This window comes from Arabidopsis lyrata, assembly GCF_000004255.2.
Source record: "Arabidopsis lyrata subsp. lyrata unplaced genomic scaffold ARALYscaffold_1, whole genome shotgun sequence".
Lineage (NCBI taxonomy): Eukaryota > Viridiplantae > Streptophyta > Magnoliopsida > Brassicales > Brassicaceae > Arabidopsis > Arabidopsis lyrata.
In genome coordinates this window covers 23,048,328-23,062,014 of record NW_003302555.1, presented here as the reverse complement: position 1 = coordinate 23,062,014, position 13,687 = coordinate 23,048,328, and the positions used below count along the sequence as shown (strand labels likewise).

The 13,687-nt window shown below is 30.7% G+C and overlaps 2 protein-coding genes and 1 pseudogene across 2 annotated transcripts; 2 read left to right on the top strand and 1 right to left on the bottom strand.

Annotated features, from left to right (window-relative positions):
- The first annotated feature begins 3,343 nt into the window (after positions 1–3,343).
- LOC9327376 lies at positions 3,344–3,846 on the top strand (annotated as a pseudogene).
- Positions 3,847–4,074: 228 nt separating this feature from the next.
- Positions 4,075–5,625, bottom strand: LOC9330069 (F-box/kelch-repeat protein At4g39570). The gene has a single exon (XM_002891267.2). The coding sequence runs from the start codon at positions 5,247–5,249 to the stop codon at positions 4,167–4,169; it is 1,083 nt and encodes a 360-aa protein (XP_002891313.1). The 5' UTR covers positions 5,250–5,625; the 3' UTR covers positions 4,075–4,166.
- A 1,529-nt stretch (positions 5,626–7,154) lies between these two features.
- On the top strand, positions 7,155–8,363 carry LOC9327375 (thioredoxin H5). The gene is made up of 2 exons (XM_002893961.2): positions 7,155–7,302; positions 7,898–8,363. The coding sequence occupies exons 1-2, from the start codon at positions 7,216–7,218 to the stop codon at positions 8,165–8,167; spliced, it is 357 nt and encodes a 118-aa protein (XP_002894007.1). The 5' UTR covers positions 7,155–7,215; the 3' UTR covers positions 8,168–8,363.
- The last annotated feature ends 5,324 nt before the right edge of the window (positions 8,364–13,687 follow it).

Sequence of the window (13,687 nt, the reverse complement as noted above, 5' to 3'; positions counted from 1 at the left end):
CGTCCGCCATATAAACCCGTTCCGAAATATAACCCGTTCCGTAATTTCTTAACCCGTCCCGTGATTTGTTTTTATTTTAAAATTTAATAATTATTTATTATATATAAAATCTTACAAATCATATCATTCTCTAAGTCATTTATATTTTAATAAACTGAAGATTTAATCTGTATTAAAGCGGCATGTTAATGATATTTTAAAATTTTATAAATATTAATTCAAATTCGTCCACCATATAACTTCGTTCCGAAATATAACCCATCCTGTAACTTCTTAACCCGTCCTGTGATTTATTTTCTAAAAGTAGTTATTTTTAAAATTTAACGATTATTTATTATATATAAAAGTTTACAAATTGTATCATTTTCTAAGATATTTATATTTTATAGTTTACAATTTTTATTAAGTAACATTATACCACGGGATAATTTTTGGTTTTATACAATCTTTTCTAAATGAGATTCATTTAATATGTCTAATATTGGTGGTATTAAAAAAAAAAGGATTTAATCCGTATTGAAGCCGCAGATTAATGATATTTTAATCTTTTTATTATTGTTGATTCTAAAACTCTTCCCGCCAAACCCGTCCCGCCAAAAAACTCATTTATTTTATTAATGTTGATCTTATTTATGATATGATTATAATCGATGTAGAACGTTGAACACACATTTTCGTCAATTGGATAATATATATCTTTTTTTTTCATCCGAAATTAAATAAAATTCAAAAGAACCATTCCTGAGGAATGTTGTTTACATATGTGATATGAAGCGGTTCTGTACGAACTTTTCGTGCCAGATTATCCGCTTTGACATTAGCTCTACGAGAAATTAAAGATAAAGAAAAAGATGAAAACTCCTCCTTGTCGCTCTGAAATTCCTTCAAATACACTGAAAACGCCGGCCATTCGGTTGGAGAAGACACCATCTTCACCAGGTCTGAACAGTCTGTAAAGAACGCTACATCTTGATGATCTGCACCAACCATACACTTCATCGCCCAGAGAAGGGCCTCGACTTCGGCATGTAGTGGAGATAGACTTCTACGGAGGTTCGCAGCTCCCATGGTTGGTGGCTCTCCATTTGACGATGTACAGAACCACCCTGTACCGGAGAACTTATCACTTTCTTTCCACGATCCATCCACAAAACAATGATATCCTGAAAAGTTCGAATCAAAAGAAACCTCCCTCACTCGGGAAAATAAAAATAAAATATATTTGGAATGTTTATTTTAGAGAAAGAAATAGAGCTAACTATTATAGCAAATATCTACTCTACTTTTTTTTAGAGAAATCTACATTTAGAGCCAAAAATAAAGTCAACCATTAGACGACAAAAATGAATGGAAACTTTATATTAAAATAATATCATATATATAATTATATTTATGTTTGAAAAATAATGCTAACTATATTTTATTTTTATTTTCCTATTCATGTTATTAAAAGAGGCTATTTTTATTTTTCTATCTATACTAGTATTTTTGAAGTCACTTTTGAGTCTGGTGGGTAAAATTGTTCTCGGATATTTTGGATACCCGACCTGTTTACAAATTTTGGTCATAAAATATTTGTTGGATCAGGTTATATTTAACCCAACTCATACACCGGATATTCCATATTTAATAATTTAGATATTTAGAAGATTTGATGAAGATTTAGAATTATGATTCTCCTATCATCTTTGTTTGATTTGTTTTAAACTGTTTTGAATCATCATATAATACATAAAGTAAAAAAAAAAATCAATTTTTTTCTGTATATACTGTGATTCGAAATTTTAAAAACGGATATATCGAATCACAACTATTCATATATCTATATTTGGAGCAATATATAAAGCATCATTGAAGTGATTTTATACCAAATATAGAATTGGAACCAAGATTTGAAACACCAATGGAGATGCTCCAAGCTCGGAACAGTCTACAAATTATGAAATAAAATAAATTTATATCTGTACCAACGAATGTGTAAAATAGTGATAAATTGTCAATGATAAAATTATCTTTTAATTCTTTTTTTTTTTTGGGCAGTAAAAAAAATTTCTTTTAATTCATCTTAGGGAAAAACATATTTTTAACCCTCAAAGTGTTACTAGGTAACACTTTAAACCTCAAAAAAATTTCACTAACACTATATACTACCAAGATAATTTTACTAACACTTAAAGCCTCCAAACTAGCTTTTATGTTTTTCCTGCCAAAAAAAATGATGGAAATTTAATTTCTATTTTTTTAATATACACTAATTTAATTTAATTTAAATATAAATTAATTTTATTATTTATTACAATTAATAAAAATCTAAAAAGATAAAAAAAACTTCACCTTCTTTGTTTACTCACCTTTCGACTATGAAATTTCAAAAATAAACCTCTGAAAGTATAGACTGCAGCAAGAGAAGTTTATAGTATAATACTAGAAACCAAATAATGTAGAATATGAGGTACAAGAGAGCATAAATATAATAATAAAAAATAAAGAATGTCAAAGTTTAATCAGAAAACGAAGCATTTTCTCCGTATTAGAGGAATCTACTTTTTTTTTTTTTTTTACTTTTCTTAATAATCGTAAAATTATAATAAATAATAAAATTAATTAAAATTTTAAATTAAATAAATTTATATTAAACCAATATAAATTAATTGTTCCATCATATTTTATGGCGGTGTAAACATGAAAGCTAGTTTGGAGGTTTAAAGTGATAGTAAAATTATTTTGGCGGTTTATAGTGTTAGTGGAATTCTTTCCGAGTTTAAAGTGCTACCTAGTGACATTTTGAGGGTTAGAAATGTGATTTTTCCACTCATCTTATTAACCAATCTTATTTATTTGCACCACCATTTTGCTTCTCCTTTTCAAATTAGTTTTTTTTTTAAACCGATGCAATTAAAAGAGAGATCAAAAAGTGTAATCAATATTTTGAAACACATTGGATCAATACAGGTTTTGCTGGATTTTTCCGAATTTTATCAGATTTATAGTTAATGGATTTTAGTATTGAATATGTATCGGATTATTGACGAAATCACCGAGTTTACCGGTCCGACTATGAGTTTGGATTAGGTGTGAAAACATCAGCGCCGACAGTAAAGAAAGTTATTTTGTGATATCCGAAATGTGAAGACGATAAAAATGTATAAACTCATTTGTGCGTACATATCCTTTAGTCCTTTAATATCAATGGTTGGAACCTTTCACAACTTCATTATAAATTAGTAAATTACAGAATTTGTTTTTTAAGAAAAAAAAATATTATTCCTTTTATATCATACTTATGAACACTATTTTAAAAACTATAAAATCTGCGTTTTCTAAAAAAAACCAAAAACTGTTAACAATGGCCGGAGAAGTGATTCCTTGCCACACACTCGAAGTCTAGAACAATAAGGTCAAATCCGCCAACGAATCCAAGAAACTAGTACTTTTCTCTTCTCTTGTCTTTGAGTTTTCTTGATGATGTTCTATAAAATTCTGTTTTGTTCTAAAATTTTGACTGAAAAAAGATTGTGATAGACTGATAGACTTCACTGCGACATGATGCCCCCCTTGCCGTTTAATTGGGCCAGTGTTTGCAAGTATGGCTAAGAAGTTCACCAATGTTGTCTTCTTCAAGATCGATGTTATTTAGATGAATTGCTATATGTTGCTAAAGAATTCAAAGTTGAGGCAATGCCCACTTTTGTTTTCATGAAAGAAGGCGAAATCCTGGATCATATTATCGGTGCCGAAAGAGAGAAGATTCAGGAGAAGCTGTTGAAGCATGGTGGTTTTGTGTTAAGCACTGAATATGTATTCTCTTATTGCTTAACTATGAATGTCATACAAAGCAGAGACTAGCACATCATCTTCTCTAGCTCACTACCCTTAGATCTCATGCACGAGAAATCATACAACATTCAACATTCCAGACTCAAGCATCACAATCTTTTACTTATACTCAGGAAGACTGAACAACAAATTTCTGAATCTTCGTATCCAAATAATTTTTTTGTTTTTATCTTTGGTATGAAATAAAAGTGATGCATTGCTACTGAGATTTTGTATACTAACTATGTCAATTCTAGCTTCACATCACACAAAAGGTATAATTTAAACACCACATAAAAATAAACAAAATGATATAAAACCCACATTCAAGTTTTTCTAGTTGTCATTAATCAAAGAGTAACAGAAAGAGCATACTCAAAAATTGTTGATCGGGGAACTGTAAGCACCGCGTCACACCACTCCACCTTCCCCCAAATCTCTCCATCGTTGTGTCTTTCAAGGGCAATCACCGCACACCAAATCATCTGGTCTTCACTGTCAAGCTCATACTTGTCCCACAAAACCGCCATTTTTCCACCATAATCGGCCAGTTTAACACGACTTGAACTAGCAAACTCAGGCAGTCCTCCCAAAACCTTGATTTGTTTCCACAATCTCACCTTATTGTCATACCATTTTAATGCTCCCTCATTATAACAGTACAAAACATTCTCTACTGCACAATTACAATACCATCGCCAACCATCACCCATCTCTTGTTCCACCAAGTCCCATCTACCTTCCTTTGGATCGTAAGCCAGAACCTTTCTCCCAATTGTCAGATACACCTTTCCTTCAACACATGTACTTTTGGTTAGCCAACCCGAGTATTCATCACCGTCCTGGTAAGGGATGGGGACATGATCCCAAATTTGGGTTTTGGTGTCGAACACCTCCATCGATTTCGAAAACTCTGATACGTTCTCTACAAAACCTTCTACTACATAAATCTTTCCATCAAAGACACTAGCACAAGGGTACTTCATCTTCACCTGCAAGCTTGGAGCCTCACGCCACGTGTGAGACCGACAGTCTAGTAATGAGACGCTAGATGAGGCCAAAGTCTTGATGGATCGGCCAATGTTGTAGATATTGTAACCAACGACCTTACCTGACAAGTAGGCAGGATGAGATTGTGGAGATGTGATTGGGACCAAAAGATTGCCACTTGACTTAGTTAGGGTTCGGTCAGGTTTCCGGCAGAGAGTGAACCAACGAGGGTTATCGTCAAAGCGTAAACACACATATAGGCAACTCTCGGTGCGGCGTAAGAGAGATCGGGCCTCGTAAAGCTCTGGTGAAGCAAGGAGAGATCGAAAGCTCTTGGAGACTAGGGAAAGAGTTGGGTAGTACAGTTTTGAGACGCGTGATAAGCAAGTAATTAATAAATCATCTGGAAGTGAAGGATTTGGAGTTGATTCCGGTAACGACATTTTCGAGAAGGAATCGCTTTCTCGAAACGAAACATCCCTTGTTTTTAAGCGGTGGTTTCTTCTTCAACACGATTTATCTACCGACATCGACAATTGTATCAGCCCTACAAACTCAAATCTGAGAAGTTTTAACACATTTCGATTTGTGACACCTAATGGGCCTACGATTTGTTAAAATGGGCCTCTTAAGTCCAAAGAATAAAAAACTCCAATATGCAAAGTAAACCGAATGGTTAAATTGACAAATCATTTGGTTCTATTCGGTGTTGATTTTACACTTAAACCAACCGAATTTGGGATTAACTTACACTTTTGTGCTAAGAAACAAAAAAAAAACAACATAAATTTAAGGAACAACAAGGGGTCTGACTGGTACTCTTTCATAGAAGAAAAATAATGAGAAGAAAAATAATTCTTCTGTGTTGTACTTAAATGTAACCAGTCAGATGAAAATCAGTTGATTTTGTTTTCTTCCCAATTCTTCAAAAAGCAACGTGAAAAGGTAGAATTCATACCACTTCAAATATATGAGAGAAAAAATTCTTCTGTTTTTCTGCTTTTATTTTCTTCTCTTTTCTTCTTTTATTTTTCATCTCATTTCTTCCACTTTTTACCAGTAACACCCAAGATTTCTTAAAACTTTTTTCAAATCCTCATAACTTAAGACGTCAAAAAAATCAATACTATATCTCATCGCTAGACTTACGAAGTTACGATTGTCTCTTTTAGACTTTTACAGTATAAATTTATTTATTTTCTATCAATTGTCTCCTAACGGAAAAAAAAAAACCCAAAATTTTACATGAACAGTTTTACCATTTACATAAAGTCTGAAGATTTAACAAATCTTTTTGATACACATAATATTTTAGGTTTATGATTTAAAAGGTATTTTAACAATTTTAAATATTATGTAGAATCTGTTGTTAATTAATCAAGATTTTATTAAATTATATTAAGGTTTGGTGTTATTAGTTTTTGATTTGTAAAAAATCTTCTAAAATCTTCATAAATTTGGGGTTATTGGATTCAGAATTTTATAAAGTCAAAAAAGTTTTGTGTTATTTAAATAAATAAAAAATTTTGACAAAAAATAACTAAAACAAAAGAATCTCTAATTGTTAATGAATTAAATTATTATGTTATTTGTTTATGATCTTATACACTTTTCTTCACAAAATAAAATCATAAAAAGTATCATCAAAATATAAAGATTGTTTGGAAAACTTTTCAAAATTATATTAAAAAAAAAACTAATCAAGAAAACTCTCTATCAATGGTTTAGATTTTTTCAGTTATTTATCTTTTATGATTTTACTGAAGTCACTAAAACATTATTTTTCCGATTTAACATGACAGAATTTGATATGGAAAAATGTAAAAGAATAGAAAAATAAAATAGAAAATACAATTAGCATTGTTTTTCAAACATAATTTTAGTTTTTTTTTTAATTAACAGCACATAAAGATAGTTTTATAGATACTATTTTTATATATAAAGTTTCCATTCAATTTTGCCGTCTACAAATTATAACATAAAAAAAAAACATATTCGTACCGACAAAACAAACTTTACTTTTTTATATCTGCAAGGACGAGAAAAAAAATGGATAAACTCATATTTTGTGCACACATAACACGCGTGTCTTCTTTATCTAGAACTTTCGTTACCAATTCATCATCGCGTCATTACGCCGTTGACCTAGACTTATGAATTTACTTTACCTTTAGCCTTTTAATATCAACCGTTGGATCCATTCACACTCCTACGCGTCAAGATGATAAACATTTTTTGGAAAAAAAAACTATTAATCCTTTTAGATAAACAAAAAAAAAAGACCGATAAGAGGTAAAGACGGTCAAGTCGTGCCCTGTTTTTTTTCCTATAAAAGCTGATCCCAACCATAATAATTCTTCATTCATTCAACCAAGCAAAAATCTTAAAAGCTTAGAAGAAAAAAAAACAATGGCCGGAGAAGGAGAAGTGATCGCTTGCCACACCGTCGAAGTTTGGAACGAGAAGGTTAAAGAAGCCAACGAATCCAAGAAACTGGTACTTTTTTCTTCTTCTCTTGTTTAGGGTTTTTTTCAGTTTGATTTGATTACGTTATTTAGGGTTTACGGTTTTCTTTATTTGTTAGCTTAAACGTGGATGTGTTCAATAAAGCTTGCTTTTGATCCTGTTCTTGTCTTAAATCTTTGTTTGGTCTGAATTTGATAGAAACTTGTATTTTTTCTCTTGTCCTCTGTCTAGGGTTTTTAGGGATTAGGTTTTCTTGATTACGTTATTTTGGGATTAGGTTTTCATGATTAGTTAGCTTAATGGTGAATGATGTTAAAAAAAAGCTTGGTTTTGATCCTGTTCTTGTCTTAAATCATTGTTTGGTCTGAAATTGATAGGAACTGGTGCTTTCTCTTGTCCTGTTTAGGGCTTTGTTTAATTTGATTTGATTGCTTTACTTAGGGTTTAGTGTTTTCTTGATTAGTTTCTCTTGTGATAGAAACTAGTACTTTCTCTTGACTTGTCTAGTGATTTTTCAATTTGATTTGATTACTTTACTTAGGGATTAGGGTATGTCTTGATTATTTAGCTTGGTGGTGAATGATGTTTGTGTACTGATTTGTTCTGAAATTTTTGATTGAAACAGATTGTGATAGACTTCACAGCATCATGGTGTCCACCTTGCCGTTTCATTGCCCCCGTATTTGCAGACATGGCTAAGAAGTTCACTAATGTTTTCTTCTTCAAGATCGATGTTGATGAATTGCAAGATGTTGCTAAGGAATTCAAAGTTGAGGCAATGCCTACTTTTGTTTTCATGAAAGAAGGCAACATCGTTGATCGTGTTGTCGGTGCTGCGAAAGATGAGATCCATGAGAAGCTGATGAAGCATGGTGGTCTTGTAGCTTCTGCTTGATTGATTTCAGTTTCTAAATTTTAGTACCCTAATAAAGTTTTTATCTTTGCTTTGAATAAAAGTGATGCTTTGCTACTGCACATTTGTATTATAACTATGTCGATTTTCGATTATCGGTTTTTGATTACAAATAAGGATTAATTTTGCACAAGTAATACTTTTGTGTAATGCACACACAATATTGTCACCATCTTTGTGTCGGTTTGCAACAATTACCGCAGCTTCCCTACAGTTTGCCCATCGGAGAGTAGTTCTCTGATTTCTTCTATAAATGTGTGTGAAGATGTTATGTAATGTATTGAAAATTAGTTTCAACATCTCATCTTTCTCCATATACTTCACATCCTTACGTTTCTTGAAGTTTATAAATCGTTTCTCTGTTTTTATCATTGAACAAGAATTGAAACAGAGCAAACAAGAAGATGAAGCTGACCCGTTAACATTTGATATTTGTATTATTATGTGAATTGACTAATTGATCTTATGAGAGTTCTTTAATTTTTGAAAATCATTTTGGTATCGTCAAGATATTTCGTTGAACATATAAAACACAAACATAATTTGGCCCAACAGAAATGTCTTGTTGGATTTTGTCGTGGCCATTCGTAGAAGTTGCTTATGTGTCTTATTCTAGCTAAGTACTTAGCTAGAGTAGTTAGAGTTGTTGGGATTGTTAGTGGCTAAAGTAAGGTTGTGTAAGGTTGCTTGGATCCCTAAGTATAAAGTCTAGAAGTAAGGTCAAATAGTGACTAAGTTTAGAGTCTAAGACCACCTCCAACGGTGGCTCTTAAAGAGAGTTCTTAGACTAAAAGCAATTAAAATTAAATCAAAACATCAAATAAAACTAAGAAACATGTCCTAGTTAAGAGTTTTAAGAGAGTGGGTATGGTGAGTAGAGGAAATGTACTATATGTATGTGTAATGTGTGTAAACTCATGATGTATGAAACTATGCTGTTTAAGAGAGAAAAGTCGCTTTCATGGCTGCTCAAAAGAGAGGACCAAACAAACCTTGAGATCTAGTTTGAAACTGCAACACCCCTTTTGCTTATGTAGGTTAAACAAGTCTTAAACTGGTTGTCATAATTGTGTTTGTCAAACTTATTTTTATTAGAAAAATCTACTTTGAACCGGTCGCTGACAGACCCGGCCCAGAGGGCAAGCAACTGAAACCATCGATTCGAGCCTCAAAAATTTGAAGGCCTTTTTAATTAAAAATTTCTGAAGTATTTTTATATATATAAAAAATTTTGTGGGGCCTTTTAAATACAAACTAACTATTATTTCTAATAATAAAATTCTGATTTTTAAAAAAAATTGTAGGATTTTGAACAGTTTTCAGAATTTAGAAACGTTATAAAGATTTAATGTGATTACTATTATTTATAGTTTTTATAATATATAAAAAGACATGTTTTTTAAGCATTGCCTAGGGTACCAAAATATACGGGTCGACACTGGTCGCTAATAAGCTCATTACATTCAAAGTACAACTCTAGTGCAAAAATCTACTTTCAGCATTACTCTATAGCTTTAACTACTTGAAGATATCAATGTACCTTAATGGCTTAATCTATCTGTGTTGAAAAGCAAAAGCCAAAATTAATAATATACATCATGCAATCAATGTATAGATATCAATAAGTGACTTGAAAACAAACTAAAACAAATATATACTTGTTCGGTGGAAATGACTAACTCAATTGGTTTATCATCAAAATTTCTAAAATGAGACAATTTCCCAAAGAATAATTCCACGAAACTTTATTCTTCTTGCCTTTGTACTTTGTTTTATAAAAAGGCTCAAAATATTCAACATACTTGACTTGAAAGAATAAGAAAATCAACCAAGTTTAAACATTATCATATGCAGTTTCTTTTATGTTCCAAGACATTGAAGATAAAAAAAAAACTTACCATTTCAGTGGGTGGATCAAGCCCACATGTTATGTAGTATGTACCTTAGCCAAATCCCATTCCAATCACTAATGGCAGTGACGGATAAATCAATCCCTTCGGTTGAGATATTTTCAGAGGTTAGATACTCTTTGAATCTCTTGTCGAATCAATATCGCTTCATAGTATGTATGATGCCATGGTTAGACGAATTTCAATTTTTGGCTTAAAATGGTATTGTTTAGTGGTAATTCCGTTTACTTATACCTTCGTGTGTAAGATTAATAGATAAGCGTATTGATTCGACAAGGGAAAACCAGAGGAGATTCAAAGAGTATCTGACCTCTGAAAAATATCTTAACCGAAGGGATTGATTTGTTTGTAACTAATCTCTCTATTTAAAGTTTGTAATCGCATTTTGTATTGATCAAGAAAACTACAACATATTTCAATTTTTGACTGAACTATCTCCATCCAAATGATCCAATTTGGTTTATCGAGATGAGTTTAAAAATTTTGCCTAAATTTTGAAAACTCATTTAAATGATCCATTTAGATATTGCTCATTTCTGCACAAAAATGAACATCAATTTGCAGTTTCATCCAAAAGAACCATAAGAATGAGCAAAGGAACATGGTCGTGAGTCCTCAAAGCGCATTTGAATATTCGATGAAAAATATGAAGTTTTCATATGAGTTTCAGAAATACATCTAGACTAGATACATCATCTAGCTGATCCGCTAAATTCGTGCTAAACGAACATCAAATTACTGATTAATGCATTATTTGGATACACAAAAGAACATGATGACCCAAAAGAGTCAAATTGGATTTTCCAAACCATTTGGCCTACTTTACTCCTAATTAATTTCAAACATATGACCCAAAAGAGTTTAAACATTATTTTTTTTTGGCTTCTGACAAATTGTACAAGCACAAACTTTAGTTTAAAATATGATTATATAGTCTATAAATCTATTACACAAATACACATAATACATTTTTGGCAAGAAAAATAAAATTTAAGGGTTTGGTGGGTTTAGTTAGTTATGTTGTTAATATATAAAACCCCACAAGCTGCTTCATTTCCTCTCTCTGCATTTCTCTTTCTTCGTAGATCTTTTTTTCTAGCTTACCTTTAAGTTTGTATGAAAAAAAAAAAAAGATGGCAGATGAGAAGGTAACCCCAAGAATGCGATAGCCCAAGTAACCCCAGTAGCTCCACTAGCTCCAGTAACTCCAGTGAAGACTGTGAATCCAATTGATGTATGGACTACAGTGAAGCCATTTGTCAATGGCGCTGGCTCATCTATGCTTGCAGCAGTTTTGATAGAACTGATCGATATGATAAAGGTATTTAGAAATGCTAAGAACTAGAACTGTATTATTAGGAGTAAGGCGCATTTGCGACAACTACAATGTAGCTTAATCTTTCAGTGTAACTGTAGCAGAGGATTTTGAGAGTAAAGCAAAGTTTTCATAAGACTATATAATCAAGAAATCAATGAAGTAAAACATTGAGATCAATCAAAGTGAGTTTCATATTTTCAAACGGTTACTAAAAACCAGATATTAGATAACGACGGTACATAACCGGTTTAATAGTGATGCCAAAAGATCAGAAAAGTTTTCTTAATGATTTCTTGTGTGCTGCTTGTTCACGAAGCAATCCGATTATATGGCTTTCATTGATCTCATGAATTTGGATAATGTCAATTTTCTAGTACAGAGATATTGTGGACTAATCACCCACCATATAAAAGGGCTTAAAAGTCATTCAAGTGGAACGATACAATTAAGGTTTTACCCAATGCATGGCGAAAAAGCTATGTAGCAAAATATTACTTTTCCATACGTAGAACAAAAATTCATCATTACATTATATAAGAAAAAAAAGTTATGTGGATTTTACCCTACTTGAAGGTTTAACTAAGGCAATTTTATATGTACTAAAATAAAGATGAACAAATTAGAGAAGAACAATACAATATTCATTTCAACTCATTCCACTAATTTGTTCATCTTATTTTTAACTGAAAATGATCCATGAAATTGGTAATGCCTCTTTAAAAGGAAAACTAGATCCTCACCCGTACGTACGTGCGGAATTTCATATTTTAAAAGAATTTCTAACGAATTTTAATTCAATATAGACTATTTTGTTGTTTTTATGATAAATATTTTAGTGTATTAGATCTGGATCCACACGTACGTGAAGAGATATTTTTATAGAAGTTGTTAAATAGATTTTAAAAATATAAATATTTTGTTGTGTTAGTGAACTTCGTAATAGTATAGATATTATAAAGTTGGAGTAATGAACGAAATTCAGTTGCGTTAGTGCATAATTATAGTTTAAAATCCGGACTAATTTAGTTGCAAAAGTTAAGTGATGTTAATTTTTTATTTTCTAAACTAATCAAAACATTTATAAGTACAGATGTTAAATAGGATTTGGATTCAGTTTTACTTTAGGTTATTTCATGTATATTAGCTAAGCGTAACTATTTTGGAATGAAAAACATATCCCATCTTGTATCTATCATAAATTCTTCGTCTCATAACCTGTCACATATGTGAAATAAAAATATTACGGTCTCGTATCCGTCATAAATAGAATATGTGTACTTGAAAATGTACGTACATGGTTATGTGTGTAAACAAATTTATTTTATATAGTGCTCATAACCCGAACTCATACCCATTGGGTATTTAGTTTGATTTTTACTTTATGTTCCCCTCCCATCTCGTCTCCTAATTCCTATTTCCATTTCATTCCATTAAAATCATGTTCCAAATTCTTGGTTGCTTACCTTTAAATACCATACAATATATATGGTGAGTTTTACGGATTAATATGTATGCTGTTAAATTTACAAATATATTTTAACAAATTTATTGATGTTTCTTTTCTTAGCTAAATTATGCATATTTTTCTTTTCATTGTTTAATCATAATAAATTCGATTTAATGGACTAAAAATAAAATTTTGAGATACATCTATAAAAGGGATATGCTATTGATGCATAATTTGTTTTGAATGCAAAATATATAATTAGTTCACATTATTTCGAAAACTGCGTGCAATATATTATGGATTTATTTAAAGAATTTCCGGATGAACGAAGGTCATAATGATAATTACTTTAAATTTATTATTATTTGAGTTTATTTCATAGTAAATATAAATATTTGTTAATATCTGATATTGTTTTTAAATTTGTGAAATAAAATTTTGTTTTATATTTAAAAATTTGTGAAATTATTATAACAAAACTGAAGCTTAAATATTTGTATTTAATTTCTTACGAAATTTTAAATTCAATCTTTAAATCCTCCATTGATAAAACTTTTTAAACGATAGTGTTTTTAATTTTGAATTAAAATGATATTATTTTTCTTTTTTATTTTTGATATAGAATAGTCTATTATGATTGGTTTAGATAGAATCTTAGTTGGATATCAAATCTTATTTTTTCAATTCTTATTGCTTAACAATTTTTTAGAAATTAAATTCAAATTTTTGTTCATAATTAATAAGAGAGAGAAAATGAGTTTGATTTTTTGGAAACTAATAATTACTTAAAAGAATTTTAATATTTTTTATTTTTATTTAAATATATA